Source organism: Cebidichthys violaceus, unplaced genomic scaffold (genome assembly GCF_023349555.1).
Source record: "Cebidichthys violaceus isolate CVI_PGR_0920_01 unplaced genomic scaffold, fCebVio1.0.p SCAF_2, whole genome shotgun sequence".
Taxonomy (NCBI): Eukaryota; Metazoa; Chordata; class Actinopteri; order Perciformes; family Stichaeidae; genus Cebidichthys; species Cebidichthys violaceus.
In genome coordinates this window covers 17,127,712-17,154,431 of record NW_027176372.1, presented here as the reverse complement: position 1 = coordinate 17,154,431, position 26,720 = coordinate 17,127,712, and the positions used below count along the sequence as shown (strand labels likewise).

General features: G+C 43.0%; 3 protein-coding genes across 6 annotated transcripts; 1 reads left to right on the top strand and 2 right to left on the bottom strand.

The window, feature by feature from the left end:
* Positions 1 to 602: 602 nt before the first annotated feature.
* On the top strand, positions 603 to 5,446 carry LOC137875540 (signal-transducing adaptor protein 1-like). Of its 2 annotated transcripts, none has more exons than XM_068714891.1 (10): positions 603 to 904; positions 1,093 to 1,164; positions 1,646 to 1,762; positions 1,920 to 1,976; positions 2,640 to 2,836; positions 3,093 to 3,224; positions 3,651 to 3,720; positions 3,797 to 3,899; positions 3,978 to 4,166; positions 4,289 to 4,430. In XM_068714891.1, the coding sequence occupies exons 1-10, from the start codon at positions 803 to 805 to the stop codon at positions 4,342 to 4,344; spliced, it is 1,095 nt and encodes a 364-aa protein (XP_068570992.1). In that variant the 5' UTR covers positions 603 to 802; the 3' UTR covers positions 4,345 to 4,430. The 2 variants fall into 2 exon arrangements, with proteins under 2 accessions (XP_068570992.1, XP_068570990.1); XM_068714889.1 differs by having other exon boundaries at positions 606 to 904; positions 4,284 to 5,446.
* On the bottom strand, positions 5,447 to 12,605 carry ankrd13d (ankyrin repeat domain 13 family, member D). Its single transcript, XM_068714888.1, has 16 exons — positions 11,688 to 12,605; positions 11,443 to 11,578; positions 11,238 to 11,362; positions 10,973 to 11,018; positions 10,321 to 10,464; positions 10,041 to 10,230; positions 9,796 to 9,862; positions 9,513 to 9,594; positions 9,145 to 9,206; positions 8,902 to 9,032; positions 8,641 to 8,798; positions 8,249 to 8,362; positions 7,934 to 8,106; positions 7,744 to 7,823; positions 7,004 to 7,246; positions 5,447 to 5,990 (listed from the first exon to the last, which is right to left on the bottom strand). The coding sequence occupies exons 1-16, from the start codon at positions 11,769 to 11,771 to the stop codon at positions 5,927 to 5,929; spliced, it is 1,899 nt and encodes a 632-aa protein (XP_068570989.1). The 5' UTR covers positions 11,772 to 12,605; the 3' UTR covers positions 5,447 to 5,926.
* Positions 12,606 to 12,750: 145 nt separating this feature from the next.
* On the bottom strand, positions 12,751 to 25,839 carry kdm2ab (lysine (K)-specific demethylase 2Ab). Of its 3 annotated transcripts, none has more exons than XM_068714887.1 (23): positions 25,817 to 25,839; positions 24,086 to 24,126; positions 22,556 to 22,694; positions 22,191 to 22,269; positions 21,998 to 22,044; positions 21,381 to 21,559; positions 20,979 to 21,085; positions 20,708 to 20,801; positions 20,279 to 20,432; positions 20,069 to 20,184; positions 19,049 to 19,175; positions 18,674 to 18,945; positions 18,452 to 18,529; positions 18,057 to 18,317; positions 17,819 to 17,947; positions 17,624 to 17,704; positions 17,229 to 17,453; positions 16,778 to 16,807; positions 15,505 to 16,565; positions 15,197 to 15,360; positions 14,768 to 14,914; positions 14,422 to 14,637; positions 12,751 to 14,308 (listed from the first exon to the last, which is right to left on the bottom strand). In XM_068714887.1, the coding sequence occupies exons 2-23, from the start codon at positions 24,119 to 24,121 to the stop codon at positions 14,127 to 14,129; spliced, it is 3,924 nt and encodes a 1,307-aa protein (XP_068570988.1). In that variant the 5' UTR covers positions 24,122 to 24,126; positions 25,817 to 25,839; the 3' UTR covers positions 12,751 to 14,126. The 3 variants fall into 3 exon arrangements, with proteins under 3 accessions (XP_068570988.1, XP_068570987.1, XP_068570986.1); XM_068714886.1 differs by lacking the exon at positions 25,817 to 25,839 and adding an exon at positions 24,222 to 24,786; XM_068714885.1 differs by lacking the exon at positions 25,817 to 25,839 and adding an exon at positions 24,573 to 24,785.
* Between the last annotated feature and the right edge of the window lie 881 nt (positions 25,840 to 26,720).

Here is a 26,720-nt window from a genome sequence, read left to right as displayed (position 1 = left end):
AATATATTTATGGCGTGTAATGTGACAAAATGTGGAAAAGTTCAAGGGGTATGAATACTTTTGCAAGCCACTGTAACCCCTAGCTGGTCCAGTGTGTGATGAGGCTGTGTGTGCATGTGTGTGTGTGTGTGTCTGTGTGTGTGTACTGGCTGTGTATATTTCATTAAATTTAATGATATAAACTGAAGCCAATAAAAAGTCTAAACTGTGACTGAATATTGACAAATTGTCACGCAAGAAATCTCCCTGAATGCATTGTCACCACGCTGATATTGAGCTCCCTCACAGCATGTGCTAAATGGAAATAATTAATCCGGCTTGAAAATTAAGACTGATTTATTAACTCGTAATCTGTGTGTGTGTCTTTGCCTGTCTGTCTGTGTGTCTGTGTGTGTGTGTGTGTGTGTGTGTGTGTGTGCAGACATGCTTGCATGCTTCATTGCTTTTACACCTAGGTTCAAAGTCCAAAAGTGGATTTTATTTGGGGATTCTTATACAAACTACTTCCCTCTTCATAAATCATTGCAGCGTTTCCTCATTCTCAAAGTCCAAACAGCACTAAGACTGAAGGAAAAGGGCTAGAGGAGCTTATCAGTGCAGGTTTATGGATCAATAATCATCTGAGATATAAGACTCACTGTGAATCCGTCACTGCTTTGAGAGCTTCATGAGGAATCAACAAGGAACAAAACTTTCTCAGGACCCAACTACACCGTTTGGTCGACGCTAATGAAAACAGAAGATAAGTGAGCCAAAGCTGAAACAAACCAAGCCAGTCGAAGCGCATTGATTTTGCAGGACGATGTCTTTGCCAGCGAGAATTGTTCACAAGAGGAGGGCCACTATCACAGATCTGCCTCTTTACTACTCTGGACAACTGCTGAAGAAACTCACCAAAGAGAAGGTGAGGATGAAGACGGAAAAAGTCATGCAGACAAATGTGTAGAATAGAAACAATAAGAGGACTACATGGGTAATACATGGTGGTGTTTGCAATTTCAATATAAGGTTTCACGACTGCCTTAAATTCTGTTTAATTTTGGAATGTTGTGTCAAGAACAGACATCCATAATGACAATTTTTGATTTTCAGGATTTCAAGAAGTACTACGGAGAGCTTCGAGGAGCCACACTCTTTCTGTACAAAGATGACACACAAGACACGGTGAGCAAACGGTTAACTTTGCTCTTCTATCTTAAGCTTAATGAGTAACAGTAGAGACACTTAACGTATTCTTATATATATTGTTTTTCTTACTCTATAGTAATTATTCTTATTCTCATTTTTAATTTTGTCTTTTATTCCATTGTGTTTATTGTTATGCACCAATCACCAAGTCAAAGTCCTTGTATATGCAAATATACTTGGCAATTCACCGTTTCTGATTCTGATTTAGCAGCATTAGGATATACAAAATAACAAATAAATAAATCACATTTAATTAAACGGTGAATTTAACATTTGTGTTCCCGATAATAGACGTACAGTTATAAACAACAACACTGTTGAAGGAAGTAGGTGATAAGAAATGTGCAGAAACAGAGATTTATTTTTCTTATAACCATATTCTTAGTCACTCCTCACTTTCATTGATGAAGCATGTGTCTGATAGAAAGTGATAATTCATGGTCGTTAACGTCGTCAGTACACAGAGAAGCTGGACCTGGAGCGGCTAAAGTCCATGGAGTTAGATTCTCCTTATCAAAGGACGGAACCCACCATCTTCACCCTCACCCTGCACACAGAGGCGGTGCAGCTAAAGGTGAGATTTTTCTCTCTTCTCCCAGATGGAGTCAGTCTAGGGTCCATGTAACTAAAAGAAAACTGACTGGAATTTAGAAAAACTTTTAATTTACAAAGAAATATTACATGGAATGTGGCACACAACCAAAATGTCTGCTGTTTGTGTGACTGTACAGATGGAGAACGCTGACACAGGAGAAGAGTGGAGGGGTTTCATCCTGACTGTGGTCAAAGTAAGCAAACAAACAGACAGACAGACAGACAGACAGACAGAGACAGACAGACAGACGCTGTTGATGGTAAAGAATATTGTTGAGTGCTCGTAAAAGCAAAAACAAACCTTTAATGTCCAAGTTCGAATGACCATGCTCTGTGGACAAGTATTTAACTACACACAAATATGTGATGCAACAGCACAACTTCTAGAATTGTATGGGGGGGGGGGGTTGGTTGCATTCTTTTGAAAATAATTATTTTCTATGTGTAATAATATACCTATTTCATACACAAACCCAAGCTCAAACAACAGAAAACAAGTATTTCCTGGTTAATGATTAATATGGCTCAGGACGCTTCTAGGGACAAACTCCCAACAAGAAAGCAGCAATATCTGAAAAGTGAAAGTAAAGATTTGGGAGTGGGTGGATGCAGGTGTTTTCTGTTTTGTATTGGATTGATGAAATGCTGCACCTGAACTCTAAGCGGATTGGGTAAACACAGGTCACAGATTTCCTGAAAAAGTTGATAGATTTGATTTCTCAGAGGAAGTCAAGAATTTACAACCACATACCAGGATGTGTTTTCTAACTTGTTACAAATCTAAAATTGCCAATAAGTAGATTAGATTAGTAATGACAATGAGTAATACAGTGTTGACGACCTCCGTTTCCCCGCAGAAACAGATTCCCAGTAAGATTCAGCTGCTGCCTGGACAGATGTTGCTGCTGCAGGATGCTCTGGATAAGGAGAGGAGAAGAATCCCCCCCAGGGAGAGTCCAGCCCTCCCACCCCGACCAGCCTTCCTTCTCTCAGCCTCCCCCTCCCCTACAACTCCCAAAGACGAGCTTGACCACTGCGCCTCTGCGCTTCCTGCGTAAGTTAAGAGAGTCCGTCTCCATAAACAAATACAGGAACAGTCTATAGATGTTTAACACTACAAGAAAAAAAAACTAAAAGGTGGACGGGGATTTCCCTGAGCATTTTTGATGTCACTGTCCGTTTATCTGTTCCTGTTATCCTAAATTGATGAACAAGTTCTCGTCCCTTGCCCTTTGAAACAACACGCCTGCATCTTTATTACCTGCACTGGCAATGAGGAAGTGCTTCGTGCGTTTCTTTGATTCCTGCAGGTGTTTCTTCAATGTGACTCGGCAGAAGGCTGAGCAAATGTTGGAGGAAAACCCAGAGTGCGGAAGCATCATCATGCGACCTTCCACCCTCGCCAACAACTACGCCCTAACCCTCAGACAACTGAAGCCCAGGTCCGTCTGAAATGTACCAAAATACAGGGATTTATATTTAGGTTACAATTCTCACAAAGACGGAGTTAAATATCAGGTTTTCTTTCCTCTGACAAATGCATGAACAGGAAGAGCAACATCCACGAGCAAATAATGAATATTATTTTAAATTTGTACGTTGTTTTGTGAGATAAGTCTAAATTTCTCCACCCAACTATAACAAGTGTTACTGAAGTCCCTCACTAGAATATGGATCATTTGTGTGCCAGTGTAATGCAATTCATGAGATGCTACAGCTGGTGGATGAACACATGTAGAGGTGGTTGTTGTTTTTTTGCTCATTCCAATTTGTTTACATTTCATGTAATAAAAAAAAAAAACATACACATAATAATATATCAATGCGTTATCAGCAGTAAGCAAATAATCCTCTTGTTTGTGTTTCAGTGGGCCGGTCATGAAGAACTTCAGAGTGACCGCCACAAACTCTGGGTTTGTCATCGAACTGGACACAGCAGTAAGTCCCACAGCTCTATAAAGCTATATTCATCTTCTTTCTCTTTGCGTGTCTTCATGTGTCCTCCTCTCTGTAGGTGACGGTCTCCTCCTTGGACGACGTACTTCAATACATCCTTGAAAAGACGGAGTACCGTCTTCATCCCTACATGGCATCTCAGCCCTACGACACTTGCATCGGTGAGAAGAATGCTGCTGTTACAGTCTCAGTGGCAAGTGCACAACTCCTAACACTGTTTGTTTGCGTGTGTTCAATAGATGTGTCACCTGCTCCAAAGTGTATCAGCATCACCTCACCTACGCCTAAAATAGTACCCAAGGCACAAGTGGCACCTATGCTGCGTTCACAGACCAAAGAAGAGCTTCTGCCGCCTCCAACCAAACAAAAGGAGGATGAATATTTGCTTCCTGAGGATCAGTGTCCTGATGTTCACAACCTAAAGCTAGGTGACAATGAGTGAATGTTCATTTTAACATTTGCACTATAACAGCTATAACAGTTGTGCATATGAGCGAGTAATGTCAGTCTAAATGAGTACATTTCTATGTTTTTCTCTTAACTAGTTCAGATGGATGGAGAGCTTCGGGAAGTTTTAAAGATGCGGAGGGAAAACGTGTACACTGAACAGGACATGATGGAAGCCACCACAAAGAAGAAAGAAACCACGGAAAAATCCCACTCAGGCACAGCACAGTGGACCACAGAGAGTGCAGCAGAGTGAGGCAGTGGTGGGCCGTCAGGGCCAGCTAAGCCTTCTCTGCTGGCCTAAACAGAATCACAAAGTTATAGCTATTTTATAATTTTTCATAAATACACTACATGTATTATAAATTTTGTTCCCATTATCTTATTTTCTCATTGCACAGCTCCTGTCTTCCTCTGCAGCTCTGCTTCCAGTGGAGTGGTGAGTGAGGAGTCAGCAGGCAGTATAAAACAGGCAATAAAAGGTGTTTTGAGAAAGTGTGAGTCACCGCAACGAGAGGTCCTCGAGCATGCAGCCATAACTGGGCACCCAAAATATTATGCAGTTTGCTGCAGCAGAATGCAAGATTAACCGTGGACATCCTCCTGGGGGAGATAATAATAATAATAATAATAATAATCTGGATTGTTCTGTCTTCTGTTCATCTCTTGGTTTAGCATGTTAGCATGCTAACATTTGCTAATTAGCACAAAGCACAGCTGAGGATGATAGGAATGTCAATAGCTTTGCTTCTATTTTGCTTTAACACATGGGTGACCTTCTGAATCTGGACTCTGAGCCGTTAGTTTGAGACCTCTTCCATTTGAATATACCCAATTCTTACATCGCGACAGTAGCCTATAACTTCAAAACAGAATATTAAGATATGTTGCTATTTTCTACATAAATGATGTAGTAAAGTAGCTTTTGTGTATAAATGACAAGAGATTACATCTTAATACAGACAACTTTATGACCCAGATTTGAATAGATTAGAATATGATTTAACGTGGGCTAACGATTATTTTCATATTCACTATTAATGACACGAACAAGATGTATCAATTACATGAGATATGGATGTTTTTGGTTTCGTAGTTTGGAAGGTTATCATGTTTTCTGTTTTTGCTCAATTGTTGTGGTTTAAAAGTGTAAAAATTAACATCCCGTCAAAATTAAAGTCAATTATTTAATTTATAGTTTCAAAACTACACATAAACGTTTGCTTCTTTCTTCAAAAGCACTGAATAAAACAAAATGTGATCCAGGATTATCATTATTCTTTATTTTTCACACATAGTAGTAAGCCAACATAAATGTTTCAAATGTTATAATCATTTTCTTTTTATAAGTTATTCCATTAAAATTGTATTTTCTTATTTTTATAATTATCATGGAACACGTTATAGGATTTAAGTTTAAGGATCATTCGTCACTCAATAAAGACAGCAAGACTGTGAAAAATATTCAATAAAAAAAGAAAAACAAAGAGTCCCTCTATTTTGTCTCCTCCTTTCACTGTAGTGTGTCTCAGAGTACCTCCTCTTATTAATCCCTCCCACTTCTTATATTCTGGTCCTTTACAATCTGTTGTAGCAGCCTTCGTGTGAGAAAGACAAATAAAATATCTGTAATAACTTAACATCTCAGGATTTAAAAAACTAAAAACAGAATAAATTAAGAAGATTGTTCCCCAATGAAGACACACCTCCATTGTTGTTGTTGGTTGTTGTTGTTGTGACATTACTTCTCGGTGAGTGACAGCTGCAGGATCCTCTCCAGCTCGTCCTCTTCCTCCTTCTGCTTCCTGTGACAAAAATAGGAAATGAAGCAGTCAGAACAATGACAGCCCTATAACTTTAAAATAATTACTATATCTTTACCCACAAACAAATCCTCTACTATAACTGAGGTTTAATTTCAGATGTTTATTCTAATTTTCTGATCGTATTCTTTAATATTTTTTTGTTCACGTGATAATGTTTTTTTGTAAAGAAAAATCTTTGTCCAAGTACAATTTGAAGGAGTATTTGTTTGCAGGTTCATTCATGCCTATTCTAAAAATATAAATAAAAACACTGCAACTAACAGGTGATGGGTTACTATACTGATTTAGCTCCTCTGTAATTCATTTGGAGAAGCAAAAGCCTTTGTTTCAGTGCATAATATAGGCTTCACTAAACAGAGACACATGAACAGACATGCTAACTATCCTGGGTTACAACAGGTACATAAATAGAGTTTTTGGAGGGGAGTTCCCCGTAAATACTGTAATCTCAATATTCCTGAATTCAACCCTGGTCACAGATTACAGCAGGCTCAGGAAAAACTATCGTTGAAAGTAGAGGTGAAGTAGTCCGATTATTTCGTCAAGCAGCCAATAATTAGTCAAGGACTACTCCCACAGCCTCGTCTGAACCATGTATTTATTGTACCATCTTGGTATTGAGGTGCACAACTAACAACATGGAACAGATGAAATGAAAACATTCTAACACCCACTGTGCCAAAAACAGTTTGAAATGGAAGAGCAGACTGCAGCGATCCCTGTGTGGGCACCCTCTGTTGAAATTGGCAAAAAAAAATTGACAAAAAAAAATATTCTTTATTTTAATTTTCCATTTCTAAAGCCAGGCAGCAGGTGGTCCAGGTGTGTGGGTGTGCTTCCTCCGGGTGCTCTGGCTTCCTCCCACAGTCCAAAGACATGCAGGTCAGTTTGTGAATGACCGCCTGTCAACATGCGTATTAGCCCTGCTACGTATTAGCTAATGCGTTCCCCAGATTGTTCCCAACTGTCTCTTTGTATTCCACCCGCCTCACCTGTCAATCTCCTCCTGCTCCCGGCACGACATCTCCATTGCGATACGCAGCTGCTCGTCGAAGCTCGACGCCACACCGAAGTGTCCCGACAGCCGCGGATCGGTCACTGCGCTGTAGGAGAGGGGGGAGTTGGCGGTGGGGGTGGGGTCAGACAGGGGGGAGACAGCAGCAGGCTGGTCGGGGTCGGCCGGGTCTTCGTCCTCTCTGCTGCCCAGTGAGATGGTCAGAGACTCCTGGATCGCCCTGAGACAAGAAAAGAGATTAAGATAAAGACCGAAGTGTTATTAAGCAAAGAGAGATATCTTAACAGGGAAGCTTCGCTGCTGGGCTTCATTACAGCATGTCTGGGAGTCGCTGCTCCCAAGAGAAGGTGGAAAGAAAAAGCTAATCACCGAACTCTATTTAGAGACGTTTAATTAAATTACTTCAGAAGCCAGAGGTTTCCCTGAATCAGAAGGAATTATGAATAGACATGAGTTAAACTGCATGATGGTTCTACAGTAACAACTACAAATTGTCTGAGGTGAACTGAATGGAGTTGATAAAGTCAGCTGCCTGGATGACAGCCTCCAGCTCTGCTAACTTTAGTTGATTTTTCATCCTCATTTTTATATATATTGCTAAATGCTTAATAAATAACTGATACACTGTTAACAGTAGGGTTCATTAAGAACAGTCTCACCAGTTTGAGCAGCGTGAACCTGCCTGTAAAGGAAACGAGAGGCTGAAGCTCGGCTCACCTCTCCAGCTGAGAGTCTTCCTCGAACAGCGGAGACTGGGGCACCGGGCGGCTGTTGGTCAGGGCCTCCCATATGGTCACCTAAAAACCCCACATAAAGGTGTTAAACAACTGGCTTTAGATGTAAAAAGTAAATAATCAACTCCCACATATGACGCGTAACTCTAAAACTATACATCTTTGACTCTGACCTGGTCACTCTCTGTGCCGGCGTCCAGCAGGCTCTGCTGGATGGCAAACTGCAGCAGGTTGTCATCCTCGTCCCTCATTGGCTCGCTGCGGCCTGGACCGAGGGTGGTGTAGTCTGCGGGGGGCTCAAACACCGAGGGGTCCACCTCACAGTGGAAGGGAGGTGGAGCTTGACCTGGGTGAAGACGAGTTACAACATTACTGTACGTGCAAGTAAAAGGCATGTCATTTCAAAAAATGACTCTCAAACCTGTGCTCTGTGCTGAAAACAACATTTTGAAAAAGGTGTAATGTCCTCATAACTAGCTTATATTTACCAGCTTCTTCGGAGGCCTCTGGTGTGTGAACCGTCACAGAGCTGACCGGCTCGTCGCAGCCACACAGGTTACTGAAAGTCACTCTGGCATTCAACACGTGAAACAGGGGAATCTCTGGGGGAGGGAGAGTTTGAGCGATTTAAATGGCTGATTATTCCAGGAACACCGGTGGGCAGTGGGAATGAAAACACACAGTAAGAATCATGAATGTCGAGGTGGCAGATGGCAAACAAAAAAAAAAAGGCAGAATAAAGCTTTTTAGTTGTAACATGTCACTATATTGAGCGACAGCTGAAGAACAGAACTACAGTGGTAGAGAATCGAGTAAACTCAAGACATCCATCTAGCTCCACAAAGGCATTGACCCACACAGTGCGACCTCACATACCCACCTATCTTGACAGGGAAGCCTGGCGGCAGGCGCAGGGTGATGAAGTCACGCAGCTTGGCAAAGTGGGCGTTGGAGATGGCCATGAGGTCTATGATGGGCGTCACCTGCTCGGCCAGGGAGAGAGGGTGACTCTCACTCAACCACAGCGTCGCCTTAAACCTGGAGAGGACACCGAGACGGACAAGAGAGTTTTGAGCGAACTGTTCCACAAGTGCTGCTGCTTTTGGTGATGAACTTTAGTGCTTCCACGGCTGCATCATACCTCTGGACTTTGCTTGTAAGCTCGACGGGACGTCCGATGTCCCGGCCGTTCAGGTTGAACTCCGGGTTGAAGTACTCCTCAGCTGTGATGGCTGTCGGGTTGTGAGGACTGGCACACTGGGACACATTACTCTGACAGAAACCCAGAGAGAGTTATAGGTGACGGTGTTCATCAAACAAAGCTGCAGGTGGTGTGGGTGGTGTGCATGTGGATGTGATGCACAGGTAATGTGGAGACTCTTACCCCATTGTGGGCTGTGTGTTGTTCAGCAATGCCCAGGAAGGACTGCAGAGGAGTCTTTGAGCCTGAGTGGGAATAATGTAGGGAGATCATCAATCTGCTCTATTTTTTGCTCCACAAAGAAGGCAAAGGACACACCTGGAGCCAAAGTAGCATAATAATACACAGACGAGAACATAACTTTGTGCTACGTAGTCACCAATTGATAGTTTATGTCTAATTTTTCATAACTTAATCTTTTAAATTTAGGCTCAGATTGATCTGCAGTTATTCTCTGGACAAATAACACTGATTTGACGCGATTTTTCGTCTCCATTTATCAGAGCACAACGAGGACTTAGTGTGTGGGTGTAGTTTGTGAATGTAATCACCTTTGCTTCTGGACTTATCCTGGTCTGACAGATGCTCCGTCCTTGACCGAGTCACCAGCTCCACATTGGTGGCACTGTAAACCTGGACGCAAAGACGCACAAAAAGAAAAAATACTCTGAAACAAACTTTTTATTTTAAATTTTTCCTATTTACCAATTGTTGGTATGATCAAGCTAAAGAGTATTTAATTTGTGCTTCCAAAACCGTACTAAACTCACTTCCAAATGGCCTAAACTATGTGTTTCAGCCAGAGTACCCTCGGTTGGCTCAGCGATCACTTACTTTCGCTTCGTACCCGCTGACCACCTCACTCTTCTCAGAACGCCAGCCCCAGATTCCCGACTTGTTCCTAAACAAGGAAAGCGATATAGTAAGGGCTCACGGCACAGAGGTTATCAGTATTTGTTTATTGTTAATCGTGGAAACGAAAAGCATCCATGCACATAATAAATGGTGCTGCAGAACAAAATCAAGCGGGATCTCGATGAAATGCTTCTAGTTTGCAGATCGCAGCATGCGCTTATTACCGTTCAAAGGCAATGTTGCGTGTGTTGAGGTGCGTGGAGACGATGGGCGATGTGAGTCTCTGGGCTGTGTTCTCCTGCGATGGCTGCATGGCTGCCAGGAGGGAGGGCGCGTCACGGGGAGACAACACCAGTGGCTCTGTGTACACCACCTGCTTCTCGTGGTCCACCTCCATCACTACGGCACCTTCATCTAAGAGGAGCACACAAAAATCAAGTTTTCATGACAAAATCATCCATCCATCCATCCATCGACCTCAGCTGTTAAAGGGAGCACACACACCTCCGCCCTTGAAGATGTAGCTGCGTCGTCCTTTCAGCCAGGTCATGTGTTCGAAGCCCAGGAGGGTGGTGTCCACACGTAGGCACGAGCCACTCTTCCACACTCTGTAGACGTCACTGGGACACACCTTCGACACCAAGGGCACTGAGAGACGAGGACCGAAGAAGAGGAGGAGCAGTTTAGAAACAAGAGGCACAAAGAAAGGGGAAACCAAACGGAACGTAGAGTGAAGAAAAGCAGATTTACATGGTGGGTTGTAATGTTTTCTGGAAATTTTGCAAATCTACACAAGTGCTCTTGAGACTGGTCTCGAGACCAATATCGATCTCAAAGTACTACAACAAAGGAGAATGATACTAACGTTTTTATAATTAACTGTTTATTTGATCATCTTCTGCAGATTAGAGAAGGCAAAGTAATCCAAACACAAGAGACCACGTTACATTATTGAGTAGTCCTGTTAAATACATTACAAATAACACTTTAGGAAGGGGATCAGTCACTTGTAGTGGGTTCCAGTTTGAAATGAACCTGCCCTGTCTTGAGTTTGAGTGACGTTTCAAAGTGACTGAGCTGCTGGCGGGGGAGCTGTCCGTCTACCGTGGTGCTGAAACTGACCTCTGTGAAAACACAGTCATAGAAACACGCTCACCCCAACTGGTGAACTCCCACTTCATCTCCACATAGAAGTCCCGCGCCTGGAAGAGACCACGAAAACGTTTTTTTTTTTTACACGTCATCTTACATTTGTGTCACCTGGGTTCAGTCAAGCTTGAGACTTGTGGACATGTTGGGAACATACAGGGACCATAATAAAAATGCACTTTGTACAAATATTTAACAAAGCTTTAAGGCGTGGTTGATGTTTTGCCCCGTGCAACAGGTTGAGGCTGGAGGCAACTGTGCAGCAAACGTACCTGTCTGAGTTTGCTGAGCAGCTCTGGGATGCCCGCCAATCTCTCAGTGGCACGTTTGTAGTCTCTGTACTGAAGCACCAGCTGAACCAGCTCAGGGTCACCGGTGCTCACCGCCTCCTGCAAGACTGAAACATACATCCACATGAAATGCCAGGAAGAGTTTCTTATTCCCATCTGCAGCCACAGCAAAAAAAAAAGCACTTACTGGTCCAGCCCTGTGCGTTGTTGTTTGTCGTGTCTGCAGAGTGCCTGAGCAGCACCCGGGCTGACTCCAGGTGGCCCAGACACACAGCCAGCTCCAGCGGGGTGCGCCCTCTCGGATCTAGGCGCTCCACATCCTGCTGCAGAAACCAAAACACACGAGTAAGCATCAGCGCAATGCAGTGCGACCTGACCAAATGCATCCGTACAACACGTAATAGTATAACAAAATAAAGCCTCCATGCTTACCTCGTTCCTCTGCAGCTCTCGATCGAGCTCCAGGTACTGATTGTTCCACACGAGGAGATGCAGAGGAAACGCTTCTTCAGCCATGGTTGTCGTCCGCTTGACAGTTTTAACAGGAGTAAAGCTATGTTTGCAATATGACTTCTGCAGCCGACAGATTGCAGTGACACCACAGCAAGACTGTAGCAGCGAGTTCAGCGCTGCTCGGTACACCTGGTTAGCTAGCTAGCTAAGTTAACTGCAGAACATGGGTAAAAACGTTGAATGTGTTTCACTGGGAAAACCCTGTCGCTGAGCAAATATATCCAATAAGCTAACGTTGGACAGCAAACAAAGTAGAATGTCTATTCCTGTTTATTAAATTAGTGGGCTGAGTTAGCTCGGCTAACTCAGCCCACTAATTTGATGTAGTTAACGTTAACTAACAGCTAGCTGAGCTAACGTTAGCTAACTGGCTAATAACAACATTGTTTCCTGCTCATCTAGGCTCCTGCTTTCCATTATTCACGAAGTCAAACAACTATGTCAGCCGGACAAAAAAAGCACCTCCAACGTCCGTTCATCTTCCAACACGATGGATTATGTTGTTAAGTTTAAGATATATATATTTATATATATATATATATTTATATATAGATGTATGGGTGAAATCGCAGACTGATAAAGTTAGCTAGCTATCCCGCTGTTCCAGCAGCCACCCCCGGTTACATCGCAGGGTTGTTGCGGTGTGTCAAAAATAACGAGATCGGCCTTTATTCCAGTTCCACATCCAGGTCACTCGAGCATCCGATGTGTTGTAGGTGACAGCTGCTGTCGATCACATTCAGGCCGGCTAACGATCATCAAACCAGACCACATCTGTCAAAGTGTGCCCGTGCTCCTGTGCGATGAGTGTGTTTACAGCTGCTGCTGCAGCGTTATTTATTTATTCCGTCGTCGCTTTATTTCCAGGTTATGGAGAGAAGCTGGGTGGAGCCGATATCTGATCGGATCCTACAGTGCACATAGTATTACTATAGTATTATTACTTAATGCATCTCTCCCACGTTCAGTGACAATATGACAGTTAACCATTGTTTATCTTTTTTTTTATTTTTCTTTAAAAATAACACAAATAACATAAAGTGAAAAATGCTTTTGAAAATAATTACAATGCTACAGGACTCCCGTTTTGATAATCGAAAAGAGGAAAACACATTTACACAAAAGTATATATTTATATACTTATATTCTTTTTAAGGTATATGTCCAGGATGGCGGTCGGGAAGGAGACCTTTGATACAGAACTACTACACTTTAACAAAACAAAGAAATGAGCAACCCCAACCAAAAAAATTGTACATCTCTATGTTGAATTGGACAAAGTCATGGAATTCAGTGAAAATTAGATAATCACATTTTTCATCCATGAAAAGATGAAAGTGTATCAAAGAGGGGTGGGGAGCAATTTCATCTAGAATATTAACATTTTGGCTCTAAATGTTGTCTCTGTACAAAAACAAAGCAATAAAAGTTTGGAAATAATAGCACCTGAAGTCTAACGGTTGTTTGAAAATGCACCATTTATCTGACACCTGAACCTTGGCTTACCCCGAACACTCCATGCAACCTGCCCTTTGTTGGGGTGAGGAGTTGTTGCTTTGTCGATTGCCCTCTCACACTGTCTTTTAACCCTTTTATACAACCACATCTACTCAATGTCCAGGTACACTTATCAGGTATACCACTAGACTACTGTTGCATCCAAATGCCTTATTAAGCTGAACATACAACTGGTAAACACAGGCCATTCCACTCGCTCACTTTATAAGTCATGTCAAAGATCTGTCACCTTTAGTTGTCTTCAAAAAAATAAATCTCAGCGCATAGTTGTTGTGCATACAGCAGACGTCAAACTTCTAGACGTGTGCTCTCTTGAATCTGACAAAAAAATAACCATCTATTTAGAGCACCCAAAAGTAGCTGATATTAAATGAGTTAAAATGATAAATCACAAGATAAATAAGACTTTATGGGAATCAGCCAAACATAACAATGCAGTTACGCCCCAAAGATGAAACTCAAAAGTCAAACTCAAGGCAGGAGTTTGTGATGAGAGTCAAGATTGGTGCCGGTACAGAGAATTGATTGCCCATGTTCTCCAACTCCTGGCAAAAAAAACAAAAAAAACCCCACTCCACATTAATCCCCAAAAGAACTGAAAAAAATGAGTCATTTTACGGCACCCGGAATAATGTACATAATGTTAAAAAAGAAATATAGTTTCAGCTGTGACAACCCCTTTCACCAACATCAGTTAAGCGAGTAAGCACCCCCAGTTTAGACCCCACCCCTCCTTTAACGTGATACAGGTGCATGTGAACTTCCCTTCCCGTCTGTGTCCTTTGTGTTACACAGATTCACTGTTGCCTTTGCACTTCTGCAGGAGGAGGAGGCGGATGCTTAGGAAATCCTCTGTATCAGTTTTTCATCCGACAGGCAGTAGAGTGTGTTGACCGACAGCTCGGAGATGAAGGACTCGCAGGCCTTGCGGGAGACGCCTTTACAGCCTCGCAGGTCGAGCAGTGAGATGCAAGAGAGGCGGCGGAGATACTTAAGACTAGTGTCAGTCAGTTTACTGCAACCTAGGGAAGAAACAAAACACACAGACATGTCAATACGAGTGAAATAAGACTAATGCAACGTGTGCGCATGTTTATTCTTCCTAAAAATGTAGTGATCCCCTTCAACCTCTCACCTCCCAGGTTGAGTTCTGTGAGCGTGTTTCGTGTGGACGAGCCCACTGCGGTCAGCAGGTTGATGGAGTGGTCGGTGAGGCTGTTGCAGTGGGAGAGGTCCAGTTTTGTTAAATGGGGCATGTGGCGGATCACCAGGCGCAGAGTGGAGTCGCTGATGTCCAGGCCTGCTAGTCGCAAACACTGCATGGTCCGAAACTGACTGCGATTGTCACAACCTGGAACAGAGGGGAGGAAGAGAAGAAAAAAATTGTTTTTGTAAGTGTTTGATGAGGAAAAGGGCAAAAAAAGGGAGTATAATGACACGAAAGGCAAGGGGTAGAGTTTCTCAGGCTCCTCTTTCCTCACCTGGAGGGGTGACTAGATCCCTGATCTGAGAGTCTTTGACGCCGTCTGCATACCGCAGATCCAGAGACCGGAGGAGAGGGCAACCAGAGGAGCAGAGAGCTGAAATAGTTAACCAGGAACAACCTGCCACCATCAGATCCTTCAGCCCTGCAAAATCAAAAGAGACATTTAAATTGAGTGTTTAATGTATTTAGGTAGAGCACACAACTGATTGGTGGATACATGACTAATTCAGGATTCATTTGTAAACCCTGGGATTTATAAAACTCCAAAATAAAACAAGTAAATATGACATCATTAGAAAATAATTCAATTAACATAAATAAATGCAATACAAATTGTGTGAAGGTGTGCGCGTGTGTGTGTGTGTGTGTGTGTGTGTGTGTGTGTGTGTGTGTGTGTGTGTGTGTGTGTGTGTGTGTGACGTACCAGGCAGGCGGCCAACGAGCCAGTTGAGCTGTTTTTTAGAGATGTTGGTCCAGGACAGATCCAGCGTGACCGGCTGTCTCTTGATGATGCCGGTTAGGGCCTGAGGGGTAACGGTGCGTTTGATGCTCAGGTCAATCCGTGCCCAAAGCCGCTTGTCTAAACACCTACGAACAAGCACATGCTGATGAAGAACACGTCCATTCATAGTTATCTATTTGCAGAGCGATGTGATCCATGAACCAGATGCAAAATGAAACCGGCTATTAAAACCCATCCCTAATAAAAACATATCCTCATAGAGAGCTTACCATTTGTACCAGTTCTTGCAGACAGCCATGCAGACGCAGAGATCGGCTCGACTTAAGTAACGGAAGACGGATACCCACACCTCCCTCTCGCAGCCTGGTCCGCTGCCACTGTTCTCCCGGTCGGCCTCGCTCCCTCCTTCCTGCAGGGCGGACAGAGGGATGCGGAGATGGGGAAGCTCAGAGGTCGAAGAAGAGGAGGCGCCATTGCTCAATTTAGCAGGTCTGCTTGGCCTCGTTTTTTTAGAGTCCTCCAGCCTCTCTGGGTGGGAGGTGCGAGTGTCCGTGTGTCTACTACGAGTGTGAGGAGGTGTGTGCCTACTGGGGAGTTGATCGGGACAGGGACCGCGGCTTCTAATGGGGGGTCTGACGAGGACTCTGGTCTGGTTGTGTATTGTGGAAGTGGCGGTTTGAGGGGCGATAGCTTCTAATTTGGGGACAATGGCTGACGGGTCGTGTTTGGCTCTGGTTGGCCTTTGGAGTGTCACTTTAAGAAATGAGCCATCTTTGCCCCTCGTTTCACTGTCCTGCTCCGCCTCCTCCTCGTCATCCTCCTCTGCGCCGTTTTGGTTGGCCACCTCGCTCGCTTCCTCTTCCCTCTCTTTGGCTGCCCGTCGTCCTCGCCTCGACTGTGGCTGGTTCTCTTTATCCAATCCCCTCCCAATGTTCCGCCCTGTCTCTTCTTCCTCGTTGTCATCATCGCTGCTGCTGCTGTTGGTGCTGCTGCTGTTGGTGCTGCTGCTGCTGCTGCTGCTGTCCTCGCTTTCCTCCTCCAACTCTTCATGGCTTCTACCACCTCGGATTCCTCTTCCTGCTCCTCCTCCCCGCAGCCTCACCCCTCTCCCCCTCCCTCTGCGGGACTCTCCTTTGGGCTCAAATGCCAGACCAAGGGAAGACTGCTGCTGGAAGGAACCGGTCCCTCCTGAAGAGCTGTGGTAAGAGGAGCCACTCGCCCAGGAGGAGCCCCGACCTCGGCCCTGAGATAGTCTGCTGGTTGGAGAGCGCAGCCGGGACAGCACCCTGGAGCGCAGCAGCCTGGGAGAGCGCTCCAGAGACGACTGTTTCTGTTGACACACACACACACACACACACACACACACACACACACACACACACACACACACACACACACACACACACACACACACACACACACACACACACACACACACACACACACAAAAGGATGGCTCGTGGTTGAAATGCATCTTTGAAAAACAAAATTGTTTATAGCATATAAAACACAATACGGAACATTACAGAAATAAGTGCTTACCGATAGGATTTTGCTGCGCTCTAGTTTTATCTGAAGTAAACAGAAAAGGGGGGAGGGGATGAGATAAACGTCAAATATAGAGGATCACACAAAGCCAGTTTCAGGGTGACTGCAAGTTTCATCATAGAAACACTTTTTTAGATTCTTTAAGATCATCGGTGACTGAAATAGATCTACATCAATGTCAAAACTGAAGAAATTAGGGCTCTATATTTCCTAGTCTTGGGCAGCTGAATTTTCATGGCATCAAACTCTTTCAGGCTTCTAAAAATGAAAAAAAACAACAACTTAAGAACTGCTACTCAAAGAAATTAAGTATATATTTGGAAATGCAGACATTCTGAATTATCCATATGCTTTAAATCAACACATTTACCTCATGAAGCAGAAAGAAATGTCACGACTTGCTTTTAATCATTAAAATCTGAAAATTCAACTAAATCCACCTTACCCTCTTCTTAAGTCTGAGCTCCAGTGCATTTGCTCTTTTGCGGTTCTGCTGATGCTGCAGTAGAAGTTTCTGAGAAGGTGGTGGTGCTGTGGATCGGGATGAGGATCTGCTCAGTGTCCCTCGCCTCACCCCTTCACCTACACCGATGCCTTCCCGGTAGGCGAGCTTGGACGGTGGCAAGGAGGTGGAGCCCTCCGACTCTTCGCTTTCCTCATCGCTGGAAGACTGGTGTGGGAAGGTCGGGGAGAGACGGTTGGTGGGGTTAAAGAAGAGAGGGTGTTTGAGTATGAACACCAACCATATGGCAACTAGTGGACGTTATTGAAAAAGCATTTTAGAGATTGAATGAATTGAGAACGAAGAGAGAGACAGAGGGAGAGTGATAGGACATGTACCTCCAAGTCTTTGCCTTGGTAACATTTGGGACATTCCCAGCAGCTGGGCAAATCTTTATTGATCTTCCCTTCACCGGGTTCCTGAAACAGCAAATCAAGATCTACATATGCAGTTTTGTAGGCAGCAAAACAAACCATGCAATAATCAGGTAATGTATTCAGTTTATAGCTTTCACTAGGTCTGAAGTTGATTACCTTAATGCATTGATGATGGACAATCTGCGAGCAGACGGAGCACTCCATGAGCGAGTAAGTGCTCGGATTCGATTCGTCCAACTCCCCTTCTCCACATATGGCACATCGCGCTGTGTTCGGTAAGGCAGGCTGGAGGAAGAAACAAACGTTATTTACACCAGAGGTAAAATAATAAGGACAGATGGGCAGCATTATTTGGTTCCACACATACAAAGACAACGATGGGTACGAGACTCACCATTAGACACCGTCTCATGATGCAGCCCTTCTTCATGCGTCCAGGGCCACCGAACTTCCTCATGTCGTGGCAGAACTGGCAGGTGCCGCACTCCTTCCTGCAGCAGGCGGAGCAGCGCTTACACCTCACCCGCCTGCGCCTCAGGGCCGAGATGGAGGAGCGTTTGGTGGGCCTCTGACCCAGAGGCTTGTGGAGGGTGGGTCCCAAGCGAGGACGGTAAATGACGGGGGGAGGGGGAGTGGGGGGCTGGTACCATGACGGCTGTATCAGGGACATCAGCAGGAAAGGCGAAGGACAGTCCGGTTAGAGTCGTGTACAGTATGAGGACTTGTTTGATGTTGTTAAGTATTTATCCAAGCTTGCTGGACGCGTGTAGAAATGTGTTCTCTACTCACCCTTTCGGGCCACTTGACAATGGGCTCTCCAGTGTAGGACAACTTGGGGTTATCATTGGAATGCCCTTTCAGAAGAGTCTAGACAAGTGGACAAGAGAAAAGAAGTAGTAAGACAAAAAAACCCCACCATATATATCTGGACTTCTACCATGGCACAGAACCCTAAAAGCAGTAGTAGCCAGTGTGAGCTCATTGTGAGATGCAGAAGGAACTGAGGCCCACCCTCATGTCTTCAATCAGGGCTGCAGCATCCATGATGCCTGCAGGAACACACTTCTTCTGGTCCGGCAGCTCCTCCAGCTTCCCTAAGAGGTTCCACAGTCCCTCCAGCTCAAAGGGAGTCAGCATCTGCTGAGGTGTGGTAACTTCAGCTGTCTCTTCTTCTTCCACTTCTGCCTTGATTATGACCTCCTTGATTACAGTGTCACATTCAACTCCATCAGAGGTGCCATTCTTGGTTTGATCATTGGTTTCAAGGTCAGTCTGTGTCAGTCCTGAAGAGAGAGCGAACACGACGGATTCATTTATACGTCTGTGTAAAGAATAGACAAATACAAGTGAGGACAGCAATGTTCCCTTGCATCCATTCGTCCTCACCTATGCCTAGGGAGTATTTCTGGAACTCAGGAGTGAGGTGGGAGACGTTGGTCTGACAGTAGAGGTATCTCTCCAGGACGTACCAGCACATCTCAAAGTAGAATGGGTAGCGGAACTTTGCTGGCACCTAGAGGAGGAGGACAGAAATTAGAAAAATGGAGACAAATTGGTAAATATTTTTTGCATCTTCCAAGTCTCGTCAAATACCACAGAGAGAAAATAAAATGTATACTATGTTGCTTCAAGGGAATTGCTTTATACACTAACACATACGGTCTGCTTCTTCTAACTGCTCTTAAGCAGCTGAAGCATTTGCCACAACTTGTTGTTGTGGTTTCCACTTCTGCTTAGGAGAAGTGAGATATGCTGTAGCTGCAGTGGCTAGAGTCCGGATACACCTGCTAGATTCTTTTAGCCCAGCCGATTGTCTGAGCAATGACAGCGTTTGACAACACAACCGACGTGTGTTTTAGCAAAATTCAGAAGAAGTCTTTGCGTCGTGATATTTGCTGGAGAGAGTACCAATCCGATACTCAGTAGGAACAACCATACAGACCATATTTGGTGGATTGGGTAGAAACCATGACATAATAAAACCACAGTAAAAACAGTTTCCATGTGAGTGTTATTCTAAAATTCAGTGTTTTCACTATCAGCTAAATTAATTCCACTTAATTACTTTACTACCGCAGTAACAGTTACTTACTCGCGTACTAATGAGTTCTACTCAGTGAGATATACAGATATATAATTGAGAAAATGGGAGTACTAGTATTGCTATCGGATTGTTACGCTATCGGCAGATACTCTGAGATTATGTTTCCAAATTGGTATATTACAGAAATAAAAGATATAAAAACCAGAGCATCGCTAGCTTTACGGCTGTGAAAAATTCTTAACATTAAAGTCATGTTGTTGAGAATTGATTGTGTGTTTTTCTGTTACGAGTTTCTCCACAGAATAAGACTCAAGCAATCATCAATGTGTGTCAAGAGGACGGTGAAATATCAACATGCTCACCCGTGTGCGATCCTCAATGCTGTAGATGTTGAGCTGCATGGGGATGTTAAAGCTGTGGAGGAAATTTCCCCCAAACACCAGCGTGTCCTCTGGTGTGTACACGGCATGGATCCACCCTACAACACACAAGACGCAGGAAGCTGAAGATATGTAGTGGTCAAGTGTGGCTTTTTATATGTATGGTGTCACCGCTTTATTACAGGAACATACCTGACGGGATTATGAAGGTGTTGCCTTGCTTGAGCTCGATCCTCTGACAGTCGTAACACTTGTCCCCCAAGAAGATGTCCCCTTGTTTTCCTGATAAAACCCAGTTCTCGTACATCTCCAGGTTCGGTGGTGTGGGTGGAATCAGCCAGAACACCTGCAGGGATCCCGGGTGAAAGGTCATGTTGATGGTCTGATGTCAACAAATACTTAAGGATGCATCCATGGCACTAATGTTTATATGCAGGACGTTAAGAGAAAGTTAAAAAGCAAAATGGAGTGTTAGTGCACGTTGACATTTAGACGTAATCTAATAGCATGAGTGAGAATAACAGCTGTCCCTCATTACAACTAAAACTTCCCACTGGGTCACTACAGGCAGCAAAAACTTCAAAAACAAGGGTTCTCGTGTGGCGAGAGACGCAGACTGACCTTTCCTCCTCGCAGGATGTGGTACCACACTGAAGTGCCTCCAAAGTCAATGTGGAAGTCTGTGAAGCAGCCCTGCACACTCATGAGACAGTACCTACGACAAGCGAGGGAAGGACATGAAACAATGCATTTAAGATTCTAAAAACAGGATAAAGGCATTAAGAGACTTTGTATTGGATTAAGAATATCACTGATGTAGATGTGATCAGTATTGTATCTTATCTATAAGATAGCAAATGTTACACGTTTGTGAGAGCTCTGGTTTACTCACTTCTGTACTTTGGGATAATGCATGTCTATGATAGCATTAGTGGAGTCTCTCTGTCTCTCCTTGAGATGGCGGGGCCACATGTTGTCCACCCAGTCAATCAGGTCCACCTGAAGAAAATACGTACAGTCAAAATGTCTGCACCAAACCCCAGTTTCTGATATCTGACACCACTTTCTGTATGTAGACAAATAGTTACTTCCCTGGGACCAAGACAGAGCTCAATAGCCATTAAAGTAGCCGACAAATTATGAGGATAACTAGCCCGTCTTCCTTAACTGCCTAAAGTGTGAATTTCTAAGTACTAAAAATGTTTGTGAGTGACAGATATGTGTGAATAAGAGTTATAAAATAACATTATCAATGTGCATATCTGAGTTGATGTAAACTTGTCTGCATTCTCACCGACGCCGGCCGTTTGACCAGATTCTCCAGCCTGGTGTGGCTGAACTCCAGACTGATGACGTTGTACAGTTTCTCTCTTTCAGATGGTGGCGTTTCATAGTAGCGTCGCCACTGAGCCATCGACATCTCGATTCCCTTCTGGGTGTTCACGTCCATCACATCCACAATGCGTCGACTACCTGTAAGAGAATTGAAAGTGGTTCAACTACTGTGACCATTGTAGTTAAATCACAATTGTCCTAAAATATACTCAATACTCATTGGCATTGTGTGCAATACACATTATTTGTAATTGACATTCCCAGCAACTATAGCCTGACCGATACTGGTTTTTGGAGGCCGATATTGATTTGATTTGGGGGTTTTAAAATAATCACCCATTTAAAAAAAAAAAAAATCATGTTTTTACATGAACAAACAATCAACATTGGTACAGATCCATTTTTTGATAAATAAATAGTGCGATAGAGACTGAGCGGGACACTTTACAGTTGAAGGACCTAGTTTAGCAGTTCCTTCAAGTTATTTGGAGCACGGTAATATTGTTCTATAAGACTCACATTTTGTGTACAAAAGTAAAGCCATTTACACGGAAAGGGCATAAAACAGGAACTTACCAACAAACAACTTGACATCACTCACACTGAAATCAGGGTCTGGCATTCTGCAAGAGAGGCAAGTCCATGTAAACTTTTACATTTCTTTTTAATCTCCAGAAAGAAACAGGTTTATTGGCATTTGATTTGAAACTAAGCTATTACATATATCTCCATATATTTACAAAAAAAAGAGTAAAAGAATGCGACTGACTGTATGCCGAGGCCATCAGCTGTGTCAAAGATAATGGGGTCCCTGAGCCCTTCCCTCTGGATGTACTCAAATGTGAAATCTAGAAAGGAGACACACACAGTGACACAGACCGTTATCAAAAAACACATACTTGCATTGGGTAGATAGCCCAGAGTCATAACAATAATACTTAAATTAGACAATATGAACTTGCAGAGACATTTATATCCGATCAACACAGTCTTAAAAATGTGCAGTATCAAACAATACAGTGTGTACAACAAACAGTTAGCCTTAGTTGTCTCTACTTGGCATCAGATATGTTCAGGTAAGGTTTCATTGAAATTCTATTCCAATAATCTCCTGAATTTGTTAAAACCTCTCACCTTTACCCTCCATGTGTTTGACCAAGTCAGACTTAAACCTGACACACTGCAACTTCTCGTCCAGGTCGAACATCCGTTTGCCTTCAATCTCATCATCTGAGATTCCATCGTCCTGGTAGCGGCGCCGCGTCCCTGTACGCTGAAGACAGAAGACCATTTCTGTTAACCTCTACGCCAAGCATGAACAATGTGTTTTGTGATGAGCAACAGAAAGAGGACAGGAAGAGAGGGTTGGAACAACTGGCAGCCAGAATTATGGGACGTCTTATGGTACAAAAGATATTTTAGTTCCATGACAAAGCTATCAGACAGCAATGTTGATGTCAAGATCAAACTAAACCATGAAAGCAGAACTAGTATCACATACATTTTTTTTTTACCAAACTACCTTTGGTATGAAAAACTACACAACCAAAAGCAAGCACAATCAAAACTAACAAAGACACAAAATACGAAGAAACCGTTGCAACATTGCTTAATGTATTTTTCAAACGTTCTTACTGGAATTTAATTGCTAAGATGTGAGGTAACACCCAAGAGAGCTGCCCCTAATATCTCGGTGCTAAAAAGGGACTAAAATGAGAGATAAAAATCATGCTTTCACCTATCACAATAAATCAATCCAAGCAGATCAGTCAGCCAGATACAAGATACCAAAATTCACGTGAGAACCAAGCAATACAGCATTACAATAGCAGGGGTTAATCTTCCACAAACTGCCCCTCCCCTAGCCCCCTGCCCCCACCCCCGTCCTGCCATTCACCCCGTGCAGCACTGTTTGGCTAGACAGATGGATAAAGCACAACACCCCGACTCTGAGATCTCCCCACCCCCCAAACAATAAATGTGGTCTCATCTAAACTCTGATACTCCTCACTTTCATAACTGAGCACTGCACTGTAGCTATTACTCTGCAACTGAAAACAATTTAATACTATGAAAGCAACCCGTACGGTTCTTTTCATAAAGAGTAATACAAATGACAAAGGGAATAAATTAATTACAATTAAGCAACAATTTATTGGGTGCTTTTATTAAGCTTTTGCTTCCACAAATAGGTAAATCAAAAGTAAAATCAACAATGGCCTCATTACATATATATTTAGAAATGAATCTTTTACTCGTATTAATAATATACATTTGAGGAAGTACACACTGGGAAGTATGAAAGCACTGAGTAAATAACTTAACATCCAGGGGGTAAGACTGTTAGGAGGTGAAGCAGGTCACATCAGATTAGACAGTGAACTTGACCTTCTCTTGGACTCTTTACAGACAGGTTCATTACCCTTATTAGGGTGGCACACTAAACAGAAAGGACCACTGCCATGACATAATGTGCCAAAAGAAAAGTGGGCCATTCCAACCAACTATACTATGATTTACTGGACTGCTTCGTGTAGTTAAAAAGGGCCAACATCACACACACCTTGGATAAAATACACCAAATCCATCACAACACATTGTAATGGTTAGACACAAAACAACTGAAGCAGTTGGTTTCAATTGGGTTAAGTTGACGTTACTCACCAGGCGTTTGCTGTACCGTGTATGAGGGTCCTCCATAACCTCTAGAAGACAAACAAAGTATCGCCAGCGACGTTAAATTACACCAAATAAACAGTCAAACGATGTTAAAATGTCTCAGTGTGTCAGAAACACACACCTCTCTCTCTCTCTCTCTCTCTCTCTCTCTCTCTCTCCGAGTAGAGCCTGACGTTAGCTAGGTAGCCGTGCTAACGTTAGCAAACATTGTTGCCTGAGGTTAGCAACACAACACAGAACAACGTTGAACTTGCGGCGCTGTTTGCAGACAGACAAGTGCCGATAGGAGCTACTACCTTTCAAAATGAATTTCCTGTGACTAGTGAGTCCATTTAGGGACGTTATTTAGCTAGCTGGAGTTATCGGCTAACGTGAACTAGCTCCGATGGCATCCCTTTCTTAAGTCGTCGGCTAACGCCAGCTAGCTAGCTGACATTAGCCTCGGTACAGTTGTAGGCTTTTTTATCGTTACCTCTGCGTATTAACTCCTTTAGCCGTAGTGGTGAAAGTAATATGTCCCAGCTAGAGCGTCTGTGGTCTCTCAGTAAAGTTTCCCTCCATGTTATGTAATAACAGCTGTGTTATATTGTTGTGTTTATTATTGTGCGATAAAGTTAGAACGATTCGACGCTCCGAGCCGCCATTTTCAGCTGGTGAGAAAACACACACACACACAACACACGAAGGAAAAAAAAAAAAAGAAGCTCGTGACCCACCCCCCTAATTACCTCAATGCTACTAAAGATTAGCATAGGAACACTCCCATTGGACACAACATGTGCCTTTTAAACAGGATTAGAATATGTTAATATACAAGAGTGCTTGGTTTGTCTTCCCCGGTTTGACGGTGATAGAAGAAACATTCCCTGTATATTATTCACTATAAACAAACGTCACTGCAAGGTAGTATTTGCAAAAAAAATGTAGTTGAAGTATCAAAACTACTCATTATAAAATAAGATAAGATAATCTTTTATTAGTCCCGCAGTGGGGGAATTTACAAGATTACAGCAGCATATAGTATAGTTAAAAACAAGATCAAAACAAGTAATATAGTAATTAAGTAAATACGTATACTTGTTTACTTATTTATATTACTTGTTTTGCAGTTTTATTATAATAAAACTGCAAAACTATTATGCACTGCATGCCTGCATTTTAATGTTCAAATAACAGACCAAAAAAATGGAAACACTTAAGTAAACTACTACCTTAAAAGTGTATTTATGTGGAGTAATTCACCTTACATAGTTACTGCGTTTTCATATACATTTATAAATATGTTAGATGTACCACACTTTTTCTACATGAATGTATCACATTGTACATATTTGTTTGTTATATGAATATGTAATTCGCGTTATGCAGGGTGTTTTGTGTAAATGCTTAATAAAGTAGATACTTTTTTTTCCAAATAGCCGTATTGCCTACTGTACCCTTCACTTTGGTTTGTGAAAATGCACCAGTGGTTTTGCACATATATTCTATTTATGCAGACTGATCTCAGTTGATATTCTGTAATAGTGTGCAACATTTCTGACTTGATTGGTTTACTTGCATTTTTTACATTTTATTTAATCTCACGTGTATTTAACCTATGTGCTGCTCTAATGCTACATGTCCCTCCTGGGGATCTACTATATACTGTACGTAGTTTAATCTTATTTTATCCCAATAATGGTTATCCTGCATCACGAAGGAGGAAAACGAGCGCACCCTTGGATAGACCCCGCCCCCACGGGGGTGTCAATGGGCCGGGCCTGCCTCCGGTTAGGAAGAAGAGCGAGATGGGGGCTGAAATGAGGTCAGGGAAGCCGTTCATACACAGATGTTACTCCGTGCATCGCCATACGTTTCCTGTAGCTTAACAATGTAAAAACATTGGAGATTTAAATGTAAACGGTGTTTAGGAAGCCAGCCTCCATGCAATACAGACTGAGCCACGTACACACCTTCAACACAAGAAGCGAAGCACACACCAACACTTGGTAGAATAACGCACAGAAATCATTTATTACATAACAGGCTTTACAGGGTTGACACGCAGCCAGTGAGCGAGTGGCAGCCGCTGTTACAGAAAAGACCATCAGTGCACGCGTTTCAGCAGCACAGACGCATACAGACAGATCACACACACAACAACATCACACATAATTTATTCAAATTATAACACATACGCCAGAAAATACTACTTAATTGGATATGTTTGACTAGAGCATGATCATGTGTGCGAGCATGAATAGACTTTTATAGCCAACGACAGATTACAAGAAATCATCTTCATGCATTTCTTTTTCAAATGAATCCTTAGAAATCATTTCCTGACAATAAACAGATATGATTACCCTCTCTAAGCACCACCAGGAGGCGGTAGACTACAGCCGACCAGAATGGTCCAAAATTATTTTAAGTCTCATGTTGAGCCATCTGGTAATGAACAGGCAGACTGAGAAAAATCTACACATTTATAACACGTTTTCAAACACTTCATACAGCAAGAAAATAATTCAAATGATTAACAAAAGGGTAAGTGCACAGGGCTGGTATGGTTCAATTCATTTTTTTTAAATTTTAAAATAGATTTAAATAATGGGCAGGGTAAACATAGGGAAGCGCCTCA

Bases quoted from the DNA above. Each gene is read 5' to 3' on its own strand.
- LOC137875540 (XM_068714889.1), top strand. From the start codon at position 803: ATGTCTTTGCCAGCGAGAATTGTTCACAAGAGGAGGGCCACTATCACA. The intron at 1,165-1,645 runs GTGAGCAAACGG...TAACGTCGTCAG, and splicing joins AAGATGACACACAAGACACG to TACACAGAGAAGCTGGACCT. The intron at 1,977-2,639 runs GTAAGCAAACAA...GTTTCCCCGCAG, and splicing joins TCATCCTGACTGTGGTCAAA to AAACAGATTCCCAGTAAGAT.
- ankrd13d (XM_068714888.1), bottom strand. From the start codon at position 11,771: ATGGCTGAAGAAGCGTTTCCTCTGCATCTCCTCGTGTGGAACAATCAG. The intron at 8,799-8,901 runs GTATGATGCAGC...TGTCCTCTCCAG, and splicing joins CTTACAAGCAAAGTCCAGAG to GTTTAAGGCGACGCTGTGGT. The intron at 5,991-7,003 runs GTGAGGCGGGTG...TTTTTGTCACAG, and splicing joins GAGCAGGAGGAGATTGACAG to GAAGCAGAAGGAGGAAGAGG.
- kdm2ab (XM_068714887.1), bottom strand. From the start codon at position 24,121: ATGGAGGACCCTCATACACGGTACAGCAAACGCCTG. The intron at 18,318-18,451 runs GTGAGTAGAGAA...TCCCTGATACAG, and splicing joins TTGTCAAGTGGCCCGAAAGG to CCGTCATGGTACCAGCCCCC. The intron at 14,638-14,767 runs GTGAGGAAAGAG...CCTCTGTTCCAG, and splicing joins GGATCTAGTCACCCCTCCAG to GTTGTGACAATCGCAGTCAG.